We start from the raw sequence: 22,014 nt of genomic DNA on the forward strand, positions 1-22,014 counted from the left end.
ATGCTAATCGCTGGTTAATGTCCCTTTGTCAGTTTAACAGTCAGGCACCGCGTTATCAGCTTCGTAGATCAAAAAGGTGCCAGTTTTATGGTCAGGGATAGCACTTAGAGAAAGCAACTTTCCACCCCCCTTCCGTTGGGGTCTCTTTAGCAGTCTGTTGAAGTTGATCTTTAACCCCCCTGCTCCTCTCTGGGAGAGGAAAAGGGGAATTTGGGGTAGCTCCAAATTTATTTGACATAAAATGCACAAATCCACACGGTTGTCCCACTACAATACCCCTCTCTTTATTTCTATTCCTTTTGCCTTTTGAGCAATGTGTGCGACTGTGACAAAGAATTTCGCCTCGGGGATCAATATTATATATATATATATATATATATATAGTATTTGTGATTCTATCATGCCACGTTGAACGTGTATCTTATTGATGTACAAGACGCCATTTCCTCTCAAGTTTCCGTGACGCATGACAGCAGAGAAAATAGAACCTGCATCTCATGTTTTATTTTATTTCCTATAATATTTTGTATTGTATGATGTGGTATTTAATGTAATATCTGTGCAGAGGACTGTCCGTGTGAATCTACTGTGGCAGGAACATTTGGACAGCAGTCATGCAGCTTCTCTCCATCCCATGAACTAAATTATGAAGTTCAAATGTAGTTTTTCAACCAACAGCAGCAGCTCAGAGTTTTGGTTATGCTGCAGAAAGTCACCTGATAGGCACAATACTACTACAGAGAGATGCACAAAAATTACAAAGAGGAAAAAATAATAACGAAATAGAAAATGACTTCAAACTGACATACAAAAACTACAAAGAGAGGCAAAATGACTAAAAAGAGATGCAGAAAACCTAAAAAGAGATATAACTATTAACAGAACCTGTGTCTCCTTGTAGTTTTTTTCAGTCTGGGTGTAGGAGGGGTAGAGGGGCTTTTATATATCTGTGCCTCATTGTCTAAGCATGTTGTAATTAGTATGCGTGCATCCTGATGTAACAACAAAGCGTGTACAGTAGAGGTCAGCCTAACTGTTTTCCTCCTGTGATTTCAGAACTACCTGTCTGATGTGGATTTTGAAAACCTACTTGGCACAACTCGTTCAGATTTCCATCATCCTCCCCAGGTGGAGACAGAGCGACTTGAAGAAAGCAGGACTTTTCTGAGAAAACTTCATTGTTGGATTACAAAGAAATGTTGTCGAACCTACTGTATCTCACTGTAAGGTGGAGAAATGCGATTGTAAAACAGCTAAGGCAGGATTTTATCTGTTGTTGAGAGAGGATTGGTAGAGGCCTTGATCATTTCACCAGCATATTGGGTTTTTTAACAATACTTTCAACTATCAAGTTATAGTGATTAGACATGCTGACTAGAATTAGGTTTTTACCCTGATTGTGATTTAAAAAATACTTTAAATTAAGATTATTTTTTATTGTTATACTTTATATGTATCTCTTTTTCAATGTTTTATGCTGATCATTCTATGATTGAGTTCTCTTAACATATTATTGTCTTTCTCCATGGCTGAATCACTTATATTATGAATAAACACACAAAACCTTCGATCAGAGACTCTGCTGGTTTTATTTAACGGCTAGTGCAAATGTACACAGTGACAGTAAAAACATACTGAAAGACTTTGTCGTGTAAAAACTGCTGTAGTGATGAAAAATAAGGATTTGCTTGACAAATACTTGATTAAGTTATTTATGGTTCAATATGTTTAGAGCAGATTCATATCCAATACATTTAATTCATAGATATGCTCATCATATAAATAATCAAACAAAAGTTATAAGGCATTTAAAGGCGTTTAAAAAAACAAACATTGACAAACATTCTGGAGCAGCCATCTCTGCAGGACAATCTGCTTTCAAAATGAATGGACACCTTAACACAGACACACAAAACATCACACAGTATTCAACATTATTACGGTATCAGAATTGAGAAAATGTAAATCATGGCTTGCTCTAATCAGAAGAGTCATAAAAAAACATTCAAATAAAAACTGTTGAGTGCTTGTTGTTCTGCTTGAGAAATACGAGTATGACCCTGATTTGTATGATCCTGAGGGGAAATCTGAAGAAATCAAGTATAAGAAATCTGTATAAATGTAAATACTATTCAGAAACTACATAGCCAGTTTATGTTCTGCTGGAATACACACCTTATTTACAACTATTGTACCTCTCCCCAACATGACAACAATTAAAAGACTTTCTTTAAATAACTTCCCACACTGCTCATTCGCTGCTCTTTCGTTCACATTTTCATTCACTCTTGCCTTGTTACCGTACAGGCGCCCTCAACCAAAGGTTTTTTAAAAAAGCTAAAATTATACAATGACAGGAAAGTGTTACACACACAACAGTGAGTCAGCAGCTGGCAGATGAAAATAGTTTTTTTCTACATGACATATCTGTTGAAGTATTTGATCAGTTCTGTTATTTAGCTTTGAAACTGGATAAAGGATAAACCCCTTTAGAGTAACAACAATGAAATAAATCCTGTTGCTGGCCTGAACGCTTTCCCAACACGAGCCTACTGGGCGTCCATGAGCATGACGTGCACAAACAGTCCGGCAGAGGGGATGAGGTCACCTCTCTTGTTGAGCAGCGGGACTTGCCGATATCCTAGGGAGAAAAAAAAGGAAGTGAGTTTTAGCTTTGTCAGCAAAGTCAGTCAGGCAGAACCACTTCATACACTGCATGGACTGAAGTCATGTGTTGTCAGCAACTTTTGTCACACACAAGATTCAGATGTGTTGTACTTTTAAATAGCTGGAGGACACATTAATTATATAAGACGTCTGCTGTTAAATGCATTTTGAAGGCTAAGTGTTAATGCTCAGCAATGATGTTAGCCGAAGTTGCTGGATATCCTGTCTTAGCAACTGCATAAAAAAATATCTATGAAATAGTTTAACACCTCGACATTTCTGTCATTCACCCTCATATTCACCCACCCACTGTCATTCAATTCATAGCTGAATTAGAGCATGACAGACATCATGACGTTGAGCAGGTGTTGTGCCGAATTCTGCATGCCTGCCGAGAATTGCATGCACCTCGCGGGTGATAAAGCTCATTTCTATTGAGAAAAGAGGTGGATTCAAATCTCGGCAGGTAGCGTAGTCCTATGTTCTGCCAGATTATGCATCCACTTCTTTAGGTCCTTTTCAGACACTTTGCTGTGCTCATTGATCAAACGTGGTTATCACCACATATATTTGCTGAATGTCAAGGAATGGTAGGCTACTTCTATTAAGTTTATTAAAATATAGACTTTAAACGTTTATATAATATGTACTTTGAATCATTTATCACCACTGATGAACCCCACAAAGGATATTATAGCGTTTAAAAGCATTATTTGGAGGTGCATGCAATTCTCGGAAGGCATGCAAAACTCGGCATAACATCGTGATTGTAAAACCACCGCCCCCCAGTAAAAGAAATCTCAAATTTTCATATTGTACCACCCTGTGAAAGCAGGTTTTAATGACCACTAACATTCTCATCATTGTTTTTAAGTAGCCTACCCTATGCTTTGCACCTGCCTCGGAGTTCTCTTCTCCCCACACTCTGACACACTCATACACACCTACAGTTCAGGTAAACACCCTGGTTTGTCACGCTTCTCTTTGCCTCTGTCCACCCGTCTGCTCCAATTTCTCCATCAGCAGTATGTTTTATAAAGTTGCCTAAAAGACTGAGAACTCGCCTTTTTTCCGTAGCCTATATTTCCACCCGCGATCCCTTATCATGGCAGCAGGTGAGCCGCACGTCGGCTTAGGCCTATTGATGACACAGCCTATCAAACAAGTGAAACCTCTGTGTATTCACTGTTGCTTTACCCAGTCCCTGCATAAAATATCCACCAAGACTTTTAATTTAAGTTAATAGTCTTCCAGTTTTGTTACCGAGTGAAGTAGGCCTATGTGCGAGAACACATGCACATAAGATGACTGCTGCCCGTGCAATGACATTGTCCATCCCGATCTTTCATTGTAGACATATTCCGATGGAAAGTTTCTAGACATCGCCCAACCCAATCTGTGTGTTCAATGCAGCTTTTACGTGCCTGTAAAATATCCAGCGCGAGTTGTAATGTCATAGGCCACCAAGTTTTTAACCGAGTTAAGTCTGTGCAAGTGAGGACATGCACATAAGACGACCGCTATCCACCCCGTGCGTGCGTGCGCCCCCGATGCCATCGTCCATCCCGATGTTTCAAGGTATGACAATAATAAACATAGGCCAACAATGTGTGACAGTGAGAACACAAAAAAAAAGGATGTGAACTGTATTTTATTAACTTAGTAAATCAACATGTCCATAACTTATTAACTATAAATAGGCTAAAACAAATGCTTTGATACAATTTGATTGAAAACAGTGGATTAGCAGTAGTAGCTTCATGTGCAGTATTGGAGCATGTTAGGCCTACTTCCTTTTATAAATGTTTACTAGTCACAAGCACACTACTCGTTCAGCACTAGTGCCACAAGTAGTGTATGAGTCATTCTGCTACAGTGAAACTATGAAAAGAAAAAGCTCACTCCTAATGAGTTCCACAGAGCACCTGTTCTTGCAGAGAAATTGCTGATGAACTTCAGTAATTGTAAAGGGTTTTTGGTATTTTTATGATTGGTCAGTAAATATATTTATGTATTTATTTTTTCAGTTTTTATTCAGCCTATGGTTATTTCTACAGTATTAAAGGATGCAATTCTATAGATTGGTTAAGCAAAACACATAGTTGTTTATGTTCTTCACATAGTCACTATATTTTGATAATTAAATGTGTATTAAATAGCCTATATCTTTCTCTTATCTCTTATTAAATTAATGCTTATGTGTCTGACCTCAACCTTAAAAAACAAATCATACCATAATGTAGGCATGTGATTCATTTACATTGTAACAATATTTCTTAACAAATAGGCAGCATATGAAATCCATCATAATTAATCAGAAAATGAGTACGTTTGATTAAATCACTACACTGGCTCCACATGCTGTCACACATCTGACATGCCACCGTGTACCACACAGGACACTGACCAACAAGTTGTGCAGTTTGGCTTGACACTCATCAAGTAGGCTATTTGATTTCTCCCACTCTCATCGTAGTCGGTACTTTAGCATCTGCTTTCATTGCAGAGGGGACGCGGGGAGTTTCTCGAGCTGCCAAGAGAACCTCTCTTATCTGACACAGATTGGCCCTGACCCTGACGGTATTAATCAAACCAACAATGTCAGTGAAAATTACCAAATCAGGGGTAGAAAAGGATAAGTTTTCACAGAATGCGGGGGGGACGATTTGCCTGGGATGCTGAAAAACTGCGTCCTGTATTGATTCAAAAGGGGACATGCTATTTAGTTCTCAAATATGGGACTATTCTGTATTTTAAGGGACGGGTGGCAACCCTACTTCAGTCCACTTCAGTGCTTCATGCTGTTTGAGCTGGGGCTTCTTACCGTTCTGTACACTGGTGAGCGGTAGACAGTACTGCGCGATGAAATCATTATGGGATGCTTTGTCAAAGTCCTCCACCACAAATCGCACCATGGCCAACTCTGGGACGTGGATGTCAAACTGGAGACTCTCATTCCACGCGGGGTTGAACCCTGCAGGGATGGATTATTGTTAGCAGAGAATTCATGCATGGAGCAATTCAGTGTGTGTCCATCTCTCTGTATGTGTGTGTGTTATGCTCACCATTGTTGTCAATGTGGGGTGTCTCCTTGCTGGCATTGTCTGCTGGGACACCATAAATCTCCACTCTCACCAGAGGGTCGACGATGGATTTGGGTTTGTCCTTGTTGAGTTTGGGCAACTGCTGAGCTGAGATCACCTTTTGTATTGGGATATGAAGCACAAACACAAAAATGTAACAATACAAATGTGACAAAGAAAAGAAAAGCTTCAGCTACAGCAATAGTTATAATTACAGAAAATGTAATGCACCCTTGTGGAGGTGTTTGACCTGCTGGCTTGCGAACAATGTAGGTGACTTTTTCTTTTTTTTTTAAGAATCGCCTCTGCAAACGTTTAAGGTGGATTCAAAATACTTGTTACGCCTCGAGGACACACACACAGGGATGTAAACATAACTTTGTTTGTTCAAAAGGAAACTCCACATGGCGACTTCAACCCTAACTAAGACATATCTTTCAGGTTTAACCTCAAGTAACTCTCACCATCACATGAAACGTCTTCTTTTGCAGCCAGGGCCCGTTGGTAAGTGCGTTGGGATCAAACTGAGACGACGGGCTTCTCAGGAATTCAGGTTTCAGGATGTAGCCGCAAAAACCATTTGGTCGAAACCGACCCTGGTTTAGCTGCATCTCCTTGTGGGGAGTCTGGAAGTTCAACGCCACTAAAAACCACGTCAGCGAGATAAGGGATAAGAGAGTGAAATCATCACCTGTGATATAACAATAACACTTAAAACACCAATGGCTGGATTTCTGTATATTATTATGGGACTGTACCTATCTGGCATCCGACGTTCCACATGGGCACTGGGTTATAGTTGGAGGAGTCAGTTCTGGAGCCAGCTGGGTAGATCCGACTAAGTTTGTCCATGTTGTGATGGATGAAGCCAGTAGCTACGAAAGCACATCAAAACACCAATGCTTTAAGCTTTTTTCACTCTCCACTCCGGAGAAGTCACAATCACGTTTGTTGTCTAACTGGAACTTGACAGTGAGGTGGGTATGTGCCGTATTTACCTGAAGTCTCAGCCAGTTGGAACGCTTTGCTCTCCTTGAAGGACGACATCTCATAGAAGGCCTGGTTGTTCTTGGAGTGTTCAAACGAATTAAAATGGACACTCTTGCAGTAGATTACGACATCTGAGAGCTGTTTGGCAAGTTTGATTTTTGTTTTCTAAAAGACGACAGGAAAGAGGATCAGTTTTGTTCATTCAAAGATGATATTTGAAGAATATATACTGTATATATACGGTATATATATTTTTTAATTACACTTAAGTAGTATGAACTTAACACACCTTTGGTTTGCCCTTTTGGCTATTCTCCTTACAGTCTGCAGCCTCATCCTCCTCAGACACATTTTCGTCCTCTATGGTGCTGTCATTGTTAAAGGCAGCATCCAGTTTGTTCAGTCGCTTTCCCTTGATGAGGAACCGGCCCTTCAGCTCCTACACAGAAACAGACAAAATGTGTTTTATGTGTTGTCATGCAACTCGAGATACATATTATGCAGTAATGTGGAACATAATTGCTAAATGCAGGAAAGCAAAGTATTGTTATTTTTTCAATGTCAAGGCGCTTGTGTTACTGGTGTCTTCTAGTCACACCCTTTCACCAGCCAATGACAGAAAGGAAAATGTTGTGTAATGCATAATTATGATTTCATTTGAGGCTGACAATGCCAAAGGCATTCAACCCATGGGTGCCACATTTGAACAGGGCTGCCCACAAGAGCTTGGGAATGTCACTGAAGAATGATCTGACGTGCAAATCCCCTCTTTGTGTGTCTTTCCTATTAATGAGAAGATTTTTCAGTTCATCTGGGAGTCATAGATGTCTTTACTAGTAAAGATATAAGGTTTAAAGATGGAAATATATAAAAGGAAATGGGGGAAACAGAAAAGGAACTAAAGAAAGACAGTAAAAGAAAGAAATGCCAGGATAGGCCAAACGGCTATTTAAAGAGAGGCAAACATTTCTGAGAGAGATGGGAAGGAGAGTGTAAAATGCAATCATGAAGTCAATCAATATAATGTTAAATGAATGTGTGCTTTCCTTGCATGTCTTGTGTACAAACACTATATATGTACCAACCTCTGTTCACACAACTTAAATTCCACTGGCTCTTACCATGCAAGGTGTTTTCTTACAAACTGCTGAGCCTCACAGTCAGATCAAACGTGTAAAAGGTAATTAACAACTGCTCTCTAAGCTCTTACTAAGACAAGCTAATATAACGCAAAACTCAAGCGCTTGTGTACGGAAATTATCAACACACAGAGGAGGAGCAGAGGCTTGAGATTGATGCTGTTTTAATTATGTGTTTATTTAGAGTTCACATAATGAGGGTGGGTGTTACTTTAATCTCATCAGCTTCCTTTCCAAGACAAATCTAAAAGTCAAGTTAAAGTTAATAGGAAATTGAAACCAATCTGGCAGAGCGGTTCTTTAACTTGGAATTTTTAGGTGTGATCTTCCTTTGGTGTTTATTTGGGAAGGTATTTACAGCAAGGCTCTAAAGATTGTGAATGTTATTTGAATCAGTGAGCTGCCGTAAACCAGGCCACACACCTCAGGTGAGGGGAAGTTTGTGGGTATGGTGGTGCCCAGAGGCTTTCTGACCAAAGCATCACCCAGGATTTTGATCATGTGATCGGCCATGACCTTCTGTTGTTCCAGGGTGCAGTGATTCTCCAGAGACAGGATCACTGGGTAGTCAGACGTCTGGGAAAAGGAAAAAAGCATTCATTAATTTTTTATTCCTTAATAGCATGAATGAGTACAACAAGAACGGAAAAGAAATGCAATCGTCAACATCAGCAGCCTGATACATCCTGTCCCACAGGGAATATACAAAATCTCACATACTTTGAAGGCGTATTCTTTGATGGCTTTGATGACGTCTTTGAAGAGCACTTTAGATGTGAGTGTATAGCCGTGGTAAATAACAGGCTCGCCATTAGCCCCATCCCAACAGTCCAGTTCCACACAGCGACAGCTCTTCATCAGTGCTCTGCATGGACGGAAAACCTTTGTGAAAACACACCTCTGGCATCACTCCTGCCCTTTTTACATCTCAGGAGGGTTTAAAGCTACTTTTTGAAAGCCCAGGACTTATTGAGGTGGATTAACACAAGTGTAGAGACTACTACAACTTTTGTGCATCTATCAGTCCGACTATAAGTGGAGGCTGGTTGTCGCAAGTATAAATATTAGGACGTTTAGGATTTCACTTTCTTGTAATACTTTTGACAGTTTAAACACAATTATGTAGCCAGCTCCCTTACTACAAGTATGAAAATGTGATATTTCAATGCAGACACATATAACAAAAGAAACTGAAAACACCAACATGTACAAGCTCTCATCCATTCAAAGATATTACTGTTGTGCACTAATAAATTACAAAGATCCCTGCATGCAAAAATTGCATCTCAATCAAAACTATTTTTCAAAATCTTTTATTTGTCTAATTGGCCTAAATCTCCAGTTGTTTAGATGCAATGGAAAGGTAGGAATTTGCAAAAAAAGTACTTTTGGTTCCTGGTTTACTTCCTAAGTTTAGTTCATACTATATCTATCTATCTGTCCAACATAAGCACATCTAGTTGCCAGTTATGTACAGTTGGTTGGTAAGACTAGTTACTTTATGTAGGCTTCTGTGCTGCTGGGTCCTTTGAGTTGGTCTTCCATCAGGTACGTGTTGTGTGAGGAGGAGATGTAGTAATGGTTGAACGGCTGGTGCATGTCCTGATAAAGTGGTTTCTGAGCTGGTTTGAAGATGGAGTTATCTTCGTGCTGCAGGTACATCAGGAAGCCATCTTTGGTCAAGTGCTTCTTCTGCTTCGCTGGATGCCAGAAGACAGACAGACACGATGGATATGATTCGTGGAATGTGAACTACAGAATAAAAGCAATGATAATATGTTCCCATAATTGTAATGCACACCTGCCAGTAAACCATGTGTATAAAACCCCTAATGACTAATCAGTTTTGTTTCTGAGTTAGTCCTACCTGTCCCATCCACCTCATATTTTTTAATTAGCTTGAGAGCGTCCTCCATGGACACCTGCTCCCTTTGCTCATTCAACAGGAAGTTCAGCAGGTCTCCGGCACTCATCTGACCCTCTGTTTGAGCGTACATCCCATAAATCTCATCTATCTCCTTCCGGTGCGTCAGCTCATCGTAGAATTGCTTGATCTCTGCACCCTCCAGGGTGCCTGATTTGGATGTGTCACATTTCTATGCAACAAGACATGAAAAGACAACCAATCAATGAGATATACTAGATTTTAAGTTTGATGAACTACACATTTTATGGAATGTATATTGATTTTTACATGTAGATACAATGGCTCCTTGATGAATTTTATGAGAGATTCACCCTGAAAAGTTGCTCTGCATATTGGCTGTCCACCTCAATGTTGATCTGTCGCATGAAGGCCTTCACCTCCTTCAGGGTCATCATGTTGTCGTGATTCTTGTCAGCATTCCTCATGCATTCGAAGATCCAACTGGTATTTACATGTAAGGATTTGGTTTACACGTATTCTAGCCAAGTACACAACTCAAGCAATCCTTCAGATTTTGGAGCAGATTTAAACTAATAAAGAACAAAACAACCAATCGGGTTCTGCAAGAGTACCAGAAAACACTTTTGAGAAACATGTATGCAAACACATTTCCCAATTATAGAGTTTGTGAAGGATACTGCTCACTGTTCTGCTGGCGGTTGAGGCTGCGTATGTATCTCATAATCTTCACCAGGCTGTTAACCCACTGCTTTGCCTCCACTCCACTGCCTGCCATGAGGTCAAGATTTTTCTTCTTGCCTTTGAAGAAGATGGAGAAGCACTGATCTTCATCACTGGTGTTGGTGTACTTTTTTAGCCCTTCAGACTGACGGCCCAGGCGCACTGAATCAATGTCATCAACGGGGACTGTTTGGAGAGAGGAAAGGGTTTGTTAGAGATACAGGCCCTTGAGGCGAGTTTGCAAGGGTAAGCCCTCAAAACACTTGAATGCACACAGAGAGAAGCCAGAGAAAGACAATATTACACTTGAACTTTGAGTTAGACTACATAATAAAATAAAAATGTATCACATTGTTATATTTATATTTTATTACTAGTAATATGTTGTCATTCATCATCAAATTTTCCTGTAATTCAGTCTTCAATGAAAAGAGAAAAACTAGTTGCACACTGAAAATTGTTTTTACATCAAGGCTTCAAGTGCTTTTTCTCTTGATTCACTATTGTGTTATCAGTACTGATAACAACTGTCGATGGTTTTATTAGAACCACATTCTCATGATGCACTGAGTTCCTCTCTCCTGCTCTTCTTCTCTGTCTATATGCATTCTTATTCCATTAATGCATGTTTAGCTCGACTTCACCCCAGTAGTTTTGTGCTTTCTCATCTTTCCTTCTGTTGCTTTCTGCAGGTGTTTCTGCCTCCAGAGCTGCAGGGTCTGGATCTGTGGTAGCAAGCCACCTACTGTTCTCATTCCTCCTGCCCTCTCTCTCTCCCTCCGTCCCCCTCTCTCACTCAACCCAACCGGTCAATGCAGTAGGCCGCCCACCCTGAGTCTAGGATCTTCCTCGAGGTTTCTGCCTGTTCAAAGGGAGTTTTTCCCTTTCCACTGTCGCCAAGTGCTTGCTCATGGGAAATGTTGGGTCTCTATAAATAATATTATAGAAAGGGGCCCAGAGGGGCAAAGAATAGATACCTTTGGTGTGAATATAATTTAAAAATATATATGTTTATTTATATGAAAGGAGGGGAATGCATTTTCCCAGTCACACAGGAATGCCGAAAGAAAAACATTTGTAGCTCAGAGGAGGGGTAAGATAAAAAACAAAAACAAAGTCACACCCCAGCCACGCCCCTCCTCTGAGTCACTTAGACAAGTCAGTATCTTGTAGACTTTTTTTCCTAATGGGAACAACACAACACAGAGCGCCACAAACTGTTTTTACATCTTATCAACAGGAAGGCTTTTGTTTCTGTGTGGTAGCTCACTGTTATGTGGTCTTCACTCACAAGGCACTAGACAGAAAACATATAGTTTCTCAACAACAAATGAAACACCTAATATCACCTTATAAAGTTGTTCTTAGCAAACTGTTATTGCATATTAGTGCATATTTGCACATATATCAGACATGCAGCAACATTAGCATCCACCTGGGCTGGTGTCTAAGGCACATGATGAAGGTAGGACCAATATTCACTCTCCTTTTAGCTCTATATTAATCTCCAACAGCTCCCAAGGGAAATCTGGGTCCTTATCTTCCAAATGAAACACTGCGTTAGCTAGCCACCAACTTTGTCTGTCTGCAGTTTGGTGCTGGCCAGCACACAGTGGGTTTGTCAGAGCCGTATCACTGAAACAGCTGACTGCCGCTGGAAATAAGGGCTGTGAGAGTGAACCAAAACAGTGAAGTTGTGGGCCATAAAACCAGAACAAAGAGTTTAAAGAGCTAGCAATCCCTGTACATGTAGTCTTTTGATCCATTGTTAATATAGAAATACTGGTTGGTCCAGCTTTAAATGTATAAAGACTTTATACAGTCCAGCATGACTGACAATATTTCTATTCCCAGAGAAGATGAATGCGTAATTTGTTGTTTGCTCCAAAAACATCTCTTATCTCATGCAGAAATGATAAATACATTCTAGAGATCTGGTGTGTGGTCATGATATATGACCAATGACGTCTTTCTTACTCAATACCCAGCACACAGCTACCAAACATGTTATAACAACGGCACGTCAAACCAGAATCTTCTTCATCACAAACTTAACTGAGCAAATTCCACTTAACAATCCAAACACAGCTTTCATGGAGATTTAATTACTGCACTCAACAACAGTTTGATGCAATCTTTCCTCACACATGGGCAACACATGCAATCGACATTTCTAGGATTAAATGTGTTGTATCAGACAGCCACACAAACATACTGGCAACAAATACTGAAGGTCTCTGTTCACCACCAGCTCTTTTTACCCGTTCGTTGTTTGGGGGGCCAGCTCTGTTGTTGAGCAGCTTAATGTACGGAAGAGCATGCACGGCCCCACATGATGTAATCACACTAAACTATTGCCCTTGTAACAAAAAAAACAAAGACCACAGGCTTAGCTAAGAGGCCATTTGGTGTAGCTGGGTTACACAATGTTTCTACCCTTTAGGTCTCGGTATTGGAGATGAGTCTCGGAGTTCTGGGCAGACATGTGCAGAGGGGGGTGCAATGGGTGCTTGAGCACCTGCCCTTTTGCTCTTTGATGCCCAAAGTGCCCCTTTTTTCAAACGCATAATTTCCTTTATTTTATTTATTTTTAAATTTGTAAAGGCCCTTTTATGAAGGCCTGCCCAATCAAAGTATCAGTAAAATGAATTAATAATAATTTCGCAGTAAATAAAATGACCCAATTGATGACCTTTCACCTGATGACCTCATCCGTGACGAGCCCTCCCGTTCAGACATCGTTAGTGATTCAGCAGCACTGCCTACAGGACACCTTCGATTCTGCCGGTAAGAGGGGTTTGCCGTTCTGTGAGCGTCTCCCTAGCTGTCAGCCTTGGCAGTGGCTGCAGTATTACAGCAGGTAGTCACAGATCACCTCCAGTAGTATCAGCAACAACACAACAGCAGCAGCAGCAGCAGCATCCATAGCAAACCCTCAACAGCAACTGTTCCCAGTAAGTTATGTCATTCCACAGTGTTTTAAAGCTAGAGTTGGGTATTCCCTGTTTCTTTTTGCGTCACAGCATTTGCTGATGTATCGATACACAAGTATCTGTATATGCTTGTCAACAAGGAATACATAACGATATATTTCTATGTCAATAGTATGAGAACAGTCTTATTTAAATCCTTGTTCAATGTGCCCTTTTTATACTTTGAGCACCTGCCCTTCCAAAGGTCTCTACACGTCCCTGGTTCTGGGGGCAGGATGGATCTAAAGGTCAGACTACTTGAAGAGAAAAATACAACAGTAAGGCGGCAATGTGGTGAAACACGTCAAGACTTGGGGGTGTGCACTCAGCTGACTGATGAACCCAGCTCAACAGACCACTGTAGAGGAATTCAGGGTTGTGAATTTGGATGGTTTTCAGAGAATCCCATCTGGAGACCAGAACCACAATGTCCAAGTCATGTTATCCGTGTCACGCCTGCATTGCTTAAATACCAGATATAATTTCACACAATGAGATTATTGCGGTAGCAAGTTCATGCTGCTGTTTCTAAAACGCTTTTCTTCAAAGGGAAAACATTTAGTAGTGAAGATGTTCTTCAGATGAGGTGGGAGGTGGGAAAATAACTTTTGGAAATATTTTGGAATGGCATGCAAAACAAAAACCACCTCTTACCCAGTCTGTTAGACTGGTTTGAATATGATCCCATGGATACTGTTTAGTCAAATTCTTATCTGATAAGACTTTATAAGATGTTTATGAATAGAAACTGATGATTTGATTTGATGCATTGTCCATATAAAAATATTAATTGTAGCCATTAATTGTAGGTTTATTTTATATAGACTAAGGTATTTAGGAAAATATTAAATAGCATTAAATACCACAGTAGCATAATGTACATAGTTCCACATAGAGATGCATAATAATAACAATGGATGTGGTAATAAAATAAACATAAAAAAAATAATAGTAATAATAATGATAGCAATGGTAATAATAATAATACTAATAATAGGACTGATAATAATAATTGTAGCAGGGGGTGTCGAGCAGGAACATGGGGGCAGCAGGAAGCCCGAAACCACAGATCCAGATTCTACAGCTCTGGAGGTAAAAACACCTAAAATAAACAGAAGGTGATAGGAGAAAGAGATAAGATAAGATAAGATAAGATGGAGCCTGACCAAGAGCTTTGTAGGTGAGCAGAATGATTTTAAATTGTGGTTTTTGTTTGGACTTATTCGAGCAGCCTGATAATAAGGAAATGCAATAATAATCATTTTAAGACAGGATTTGCCTGATTTTTGCAATACTACTTAGGTAAAAAAAAAAAAAGGCAGTCTTTGAAGGTGAGAGTTAAAGGACATATCCTGATCAAAGATAACTCAGAGATTCCTTACAGTGGTGCTGGAGGCCAGGGCGATGCCATCTAGAGTAACTATAACTTTAGATAATGCTTCTCAGAGGTGTTTGGGGCCAGGTACAATAACTTCAGTTTTGTCTGAGTTTAACATAAGAAAATTGCAGGTCATCCAGGTTTTTACATCCTTACGGCACGCTTGAAGTTTAGCTATCTTAGCTAAGATTGGTTTCAACTTGCTTGATTGTTAGATATAAGAATCTGCATTACAATTAACGTTTATGGAGTGTTTTCCTGATAATATCACCTATAGGAAGCAAATATAAGGTGAATAGGATTGGTCCGAGCACAGAACCTTATGGAACTCTGTGACTAACTTTGGCTTTATGTTAACGAGGATTCATCGTTAACATGTACAAACTGAGATCGATCTGATAAACAGGACTTAAACCAGCTTAGTGAGGTTCCTTTAATGCCAATATGTAGGACGTCACACAGCTGATGAGCAACTTTCAAGGACCTTAGAGAAAGGGGAGGTCACATATAGGTCTATAGTTGTCTAAAACAAGTGGATCAAGAGTGGGCTTTTAAGAAGCGGTTCAATTACAGCTACTTTAAAGTACTGTGGTACATAGCCTGTTCGTAAAGACATACTGATCATATCTAGTAAAGAAGTACTGACTAAGGGTAAAACCTCTTTAAGCAGCCTAGTTGGGATGGTGTCTAAGAGGCAGGTTGATGACTTAGATGAAGAAATCATTGAAGTTAGTTGGTGAAAATCAATTGGAGAAAAGCAGCCTAAATATATCCAACGAAGGTTAAAATCAAGGGCAACTGGACTTGGTTGAAGATACTGGAAGACGTTTCGTCCCTCATCCAAAGGACTTCTTCAGTTCTGACTGACTGGCAGGAAACTCAGCTATTTAACCTCAGTGGGGTCGTTATCCCGGGTCACCGATACCGCTGGTTCGTTAGTGTTCCTTGTTGCTGTGACGACAGTCGTTACAGTCGTTAAGACTACCTGTGGCCAAGACTCAACGACCATCGTTGGTATCTTCACCTGAGGTCAATAGGTTACATTTGTTGAGTTTCCTGGGAAGTGATGAAAGGACAGCATTGTAAGTGGGGGATAAGTGGTGGCGTAGACCCCCTCCCCTGTTCAATGACGGCTTCTCAACCCTGGTGTAGATGGCTTCCTTGACACCTCACCACGTCAAAAACTCTATTGACTTTGTAAACAAAGTTCGAGGACTAAAACTGGATCCAGATGAAACCATGGTATCCTATGACGTGACTTCTTTGTTCACCTGCATCCCCACCATAGAGGCAGTAGAAACCGTTAGGAAACGGCTAACACAAGACAACACCCTGGACAACAGAACTAGCCTCAGCCCTGACCAAATCTGTAAATTACTCGACCTCTGTCTAAACACCACCTACTTCCAGTACAACGGTGGATTCTACAGACAGAAGCATGGCTGTGCCATGGGCTCACCGGTATCCCCGATTGCGGCAAACATCTACATGGAAGAAGTGGAGAATAAAGCCCTCAACTCCTTCAGAGGAATAGCACCGAGCCACTGGTACAGATATGTGGACGACACCTGGGTCAAAATTAAAAGCCAGGCAGTGCAAGCCTTCACAGAACACATCAACTCTGTGGACAGTAACATCAATTTCACACGAGAAGATGTTCACAACAACAGTTTGGCCTTCCTGGACTGCGCTGTACACATTGAAGAGGACAGGAGCCTGCAGATTGGTGTTTACAGAAAACCCCCACACACAGACCAATACCTACTCTTCGATTCACACCACCCACTGGAGCACAAGCTAGGGGTCATGAGAACACTGCACCACAGAGCGGAAAACATACCAACAAACGCCCAAGCCAGAGAGAAGGAACAGAACCACCTGAAGGGGGCACTTACAGCCTGTGGATACCCTAAATGGACCTTTGTGAAGACAGCCACAAGATCCAAGAACAAAACTACAGGGGAGGAGGAAAAGAAGGTCAAACGCAACAACATTGTGATTCCATACGTGTCTGGAGTATCAGAGAAACTCAGGAGGATTTTCAACAAACATAACATCCCTGTGTTTTTTAAACCCAAGAACACACTAAGACAGATGCTGGTACACCCCAAAGACCGCACACCCAAACACAAGAAAAGCAATCTAGTGTATGCGGTCCAATGCAGTGAGGAATGCACAGACCTGTATATTGGGGAGACTAAACAACCACTACACAAACGCATGGCTCAACACAGAAGGGCCAACTCCTCAGGTCAAGACTCTGCAGTCTACTTACATCTGAAGGACAGAGGACACTCGTTTGAGGACCACCAGGTGCACATTTTAGACAGAGAAGATGGATGGTTTGAAAGAGGTGTCAAGGAAGCCATCTACACCAGGGTTGAGAAGCCGTCATTGAACAGAGGAGGGGGTCTACGCCACCACTTATCCCCCACTTACAATGCTGTCCTTTCATCACTTCCCAGGAAACTCAACAAACGTAACCTCTTGGCCTCAGTGAAGATACCAACGATGGTCGTTCAGTCTTGGCCACAGGTAGTCTTAACGACTGTAACGACTGTCGTCACAGCAACCAGGAACACTAACGAACCAGCGGTATCGATGACCCGGGCCAACGACCCCACTGAGGTTAAATAGCTGAGTTTCCCTGCCAGTCAGTCAGAACTGAAGAAGTCCTTTGGATGAGGGACGAAATGTCTTCCAGTATCTTCAACTCCCTCTGTGGGAGTACAGGCCAAATTCTGTGTCAAAGTGTTATAGTGGTGACTCCATATGGTGGAGCTGATTTAAATTGTAGTTCAGCATTGCCATTGTATTTGCCTACACCTGACGATCATTAGCTTCTTTGCAACACTAGATCTGTTTATTTTCTGTTTATGGTTAAGATAATGTGCTCCAACCAGGTTATTACTATGTGAACACAGAGGCAGAAACAATCATGGGACAGGTCTTTGCCCCTTTGGGAGCAGCAGAAACAGGCTGTAAACCTAATATTGAAAGAATTTACCTTATACTGTAATGCAGAGCAACATTAGCATTCAACTGGAATTGTGTTTGTGTCCACATGATGAATGTAAGTCCAGTATTCAGTGTTTTTTTTTGCTACCAGCATAAAACACCCGGGTTTTGACAAGAAAGAGGAATCTATGGAATACAAAAAAATACAATATCTCTGGTTCTGCTAAATTAATTTAGACACGGTTAGACCTGTCCATTATGAGTAACAGTGTTATACTGTAGTGCAAAGCCAAATATGTGCAGTACTCTTTTGATATAAAAATATTGAACTTAACAGTTTCTACACTTTCAATTATTCAGCAACTATTTATTAATATGTGTTGTAAGCGATAACTATAGCTGTGTTTCCATCAATGTTTTGCGCATTTTGAAGTATCGAATTAGAAAAGGTTGATGGAAACAGCAAAATAAAAAAAGCATCCTTAATTTCTGCTCGCTTGAGGTGGTGGTGTTTGCCTTTGTCGATAAATAGTTAATGCGCTATTTGGGAGATGGAAACACCTTTGCCGAATAAGTTCTGACGTAGCGAACATGTAACTCAAGATTGATGAGCTGTTTCCGCTGTCGGCGTCTTGCCACATATTCCCATAACACATGGAGACATGGCTGGTAGCAACTTGCCCGCTTGAAACACATTCCTGAGGACCTCTCTCCGTGGTCCTCAGGTCCATGTGGACATGGTACAGCCATGTTTAATGTTTGTGAGTAATCAGCTTGTATTTTTCATTTGCATTGTTACTTTAGCTACAACACAGCTGCCACATCTAAAGAGCCACCTGAGACACTTAAAGGACGGGAACAGCAACACTGGGGTAATACATCTTACTCTGTTGAAGAAAATTTATGAATAATGACACATCACTGCCTAGGAGTTAACACTTCATTGAGTAGCTAACTCCAAAACAAGAACAAAAAATGAATACAAAGAGATGCAGCAGTAGAAAGGATGTGGACAAGACGTCACGGACATGTAGGCAGTTTCATGTGGGAGCGTAAGGGTCTGGTCTCTTGTTCTCACCCCTGTCTCAATGAGTCAGTCCTGGGTCTCTCTCTGAGTTCAGCTCCTACCTCTGCCTGCCTCCACTGCTGTCACTGCATATCAGCATTGTGTTAATGCTAACTTCTCACTACCCCATTCCTAACTCTGCTCACCCACTCAGGAAAAGAATGATGGAAAGACACAAGTAATGAAATAAAGACAACCAGAATTTAGAAACAATGTCAGAAATGCCAACAGTGACCAGATAAACACTATTGAGATAAGATAAGGTAAGATTAAAAGCAGAGAATACATTGTTATAAATCTTGTCTCATCTTATCTCAAAAGAAAATCTACTATGGTTCACTCAATTTGCTAGGGTCATTGTGTGGGAAATTCTCCACCTCCAAAAAGCAGGTACAGATTATGCAGGTATAGTGGCATGAAGGAGAACATTTAATTAACAGCTGAAAGTGTGAGCACATCACAAAATGTCTCCAGGGAAAATGGAAGAAAGAAGCACTTTTCACATCAATTCCACCACTGAACTGCACCTTTTAAGCTCTCCTTCACTTGCAGAATGCACTTAGAAAGCAGGCAGCACCAGTCACTGATTGCGTAATTAGCTACTGCCTTTAGTAAATCAGATGCTAATTACACACAGATTGCGACTGCAAATAGAATGAATGGTTGAGTCTTTGCACATCCATCAGTCAGCTCATCTGTCCATCAGTCAGCATGATCAAGTCACAAAAGCCCATAACACAAGTTAGTGAACTGCCTCATTGCCTCAGTATGTTTTATTGGTTGGGTAGTTTTATTGAACGTTAGACAAAATAGTTCTAGTATTTATTTTTCCTGCAGCTAGACACCCTAAAGCATTGCCTAGAAGAGAGTAGTTGTGTCTGTAAGTAATGTGGAAGGTTCAGGGTGCACTGCAAGCCAGATAAACAATACAGAGCACCCAAACTGCTGAATGCTTTGCATGGTGGGACATAATAATGTAAATGTTTTAATGTTGAATCTGAACTTTTGAAATGTTTGTCCAAACTCAAAACCAGTAAAGTAACAAAACTGAAAGACATATTTGTAATGAAAAGCTACAACCACTAAACATTTTTTTTAAATTACTAAAACTGCTTTGAAACCCAATGATTATGAATAATTGACAGCTAATAAAAAATCAAAAAACATAATAATAACAAGAACTGTTGAACTGTTAAATATTGAACACCAATATCAAGCCGATGACACCATGTCTTCGGAGAAAAACCGCCTTTGCCATGCAACTGGTCTGATGACATTTGCTGTGTTTTTGCTGTATAAAATTGTATACTAAAGGTACAAGAAATGAGACTACTCTTCACCTGTTAAATTCATGCTCAAAGCAGCGTATTGCGTATTGCACGGCGGGTTCAGGCAGGGATAAGAGATGCTTAATGGGAGAGGAGCGAGGTCATTAGCTAGTTAGCTCAGTTAGCCACAACCTACAAGACCATTGGAGGCCAATTTGGCAAATGGGAATACAGTACCAAGGTGATTTACTCCATGCTGAGTTAAAACAATGAGTTCAGTGAAAGAGAAAAATTGTATAAGGTTGTATTATTCTGTGTAATAAATAAAAATTATAGATTGGAAGACTTCCTGCACTGTGAATGTTTAAACGGTGTGTTTAAAGAGGTCATATTATGCTTTTTGGCTTTTTCCCTCTCCTTTATTGAGTTATATACCTTTTTTGTGCATGTAATAGGTTTGCAAATTGCATAAACATATATCGCTCGCCAAACGGCTAGTCCGACACGCCATCATAAACACCGGTGGAAAAACACTGAGCAGCAGCACGCACCTCTGCTCTCCCTTCCAAATGGACATAAAGTTATTACTGTAGAGACAGAGCTCAGGTAAACTTTATGGATGAAAGATCCATTTGTTTCAGATTAATAACTCACCATTCTGAAACTCTTGTTCCAGTCCAGGTTGCTAAGCTGGTAAGGGGAAGATATACAGCTGACCCGAAGCCATGTTTACCAGCTTCTCACTGACCCGCCCTTCTCTGCTTCTGATTGGCTAGTAGTCCTTAACTAGGAAGTACGCATGTGCAACTCCCAACAAAGATCAAAGAGATGTAGAAGCAAGATGTCTCACTCCATAGCTAAAACGAAGCGTTCAACTCACAGGGTGAAAAGAGGAGCTGCAGCAATGTGCAGTATGACAAAAACATGGTGTTTTTTGAAAATTAAAAACCAAAAACAGTAAATCTGTTCTGGTACAACTCCTAAATAAGATTTTGAACCTGAAAATGAGCATAATACCACCTCTTTAATAAAAACATGAAAAATATAATTGTTTGTGTGGTATTAGTTTAAGCAGACTGTTTGTCTGTTGTTGTTACTTAGATGAAGATCAGATCTCATTTAATGACCAATTTATGAAATTAAGAAATCCAGGTCATTTCAAAGGGTTCACGTACTTTTCACCAGCAATCATGCAAAATATGTTTGCATTATATCTATACTGAAGATGGTGCTACAGCAACATGATACATGTAAATGGCCCTAGGTGGTCACGATACAGGTAATACTTAACACTGTGCACATTTCATCCTTGTACAAAGTGCTAAGATTACCAAATACTGTAGGTTTTAGATATTCTTAAGAAAACCTCACTGCCACCAATCAATGCAGCATGATGTTTCTTACTATGAATAGATTTTGAATCTAGATTCACATTAATCTTAAAAAAAAATGTTTAAAAATATTTAAAATTTAAAAGATTGCAATTTTGGCAGAGATATGTGCGTACATGAGTGCTTTTTAGCTTTTCCCAAACGTGAAGAATTGATTTGTTTCATTTGTATGTATAATAAAGTTTATTACCTTGAATATGGATTGAAGTAATACGCTGACTTTCCATGACATTTGCTTGCCTGTGTTGATAATGTGAACATTTCAGTGTGGGTCGCGTTATCAATGGGTGCAATTACCTCACTACTGGAAAGTGTTTCTTAAATGGCACCAACACTATATGTAAGATTTAAATACATTATGGCCCCTTTCATGCATGACCCATATAAATGTGGCAAGTGCCCCCACAATGAAGTGTGCGAGTTTGTCCTCCATTCCAAGAGTGGTAATGAGAGATCTGTTATCTGTGTTGGCCATTAGCCTTAGTGTGTGAAGT

At 40.3% G+C, this 22,014-nt stretch overlaps 1 protein-coding gene across 1 annotated transcript; it reads right to left on the reverse strand.

The window, feature by feature from the left end:
* Positions 1–1,569: 1,569 nt before the first annotated feature.
* On the reverse strand, positions 1,570–10,692 carry LOC123969597 (1-phosphatidylinositol 4,5-bisphosphate phosphodiesterase delta-1-like; the record flags this gene model as incomplete). Its single annotated transcript, XM_046047151.1, has 13 exons — positions 1,570–2,641; positions 5,492–5,641; positions 5,733–5,868; positions 6,215–6,393; positions 6,509–6,625; positions 6,749–6,905; positions 7,030–7,179; positions 8,303–8,455; positions 8,600–8,744; positions 9,378–9,579; positions 9,747–9,975; positions 10,118–10,247; positions 10,445–10,692. Coding segments are annotated over 13 exons (2,088 nt in total), but the record flags the coding sequence as incomplete, so codon positions are not given.
* Between the last annotated feature and the right edge of the window lie 11,322 nt (positions 10,693–22,014).

The sequence above is a fragment of the Micropterus dolomieu genome, linkage group LG04, assembly GCF_021292245.1.
Source record: "Micropterus dolomieu isolate WLL.071019.BEF.003 ecotype Adirondacks linkage group LG04, ASM2129224v1, whole genome shotgun sequence".
NCBI lineage: Eukaryota > Metazoa > Chordata > Actinopteri > Centrarchiformes > Centrarchidae > Micropterus > Micropterus dolomieu.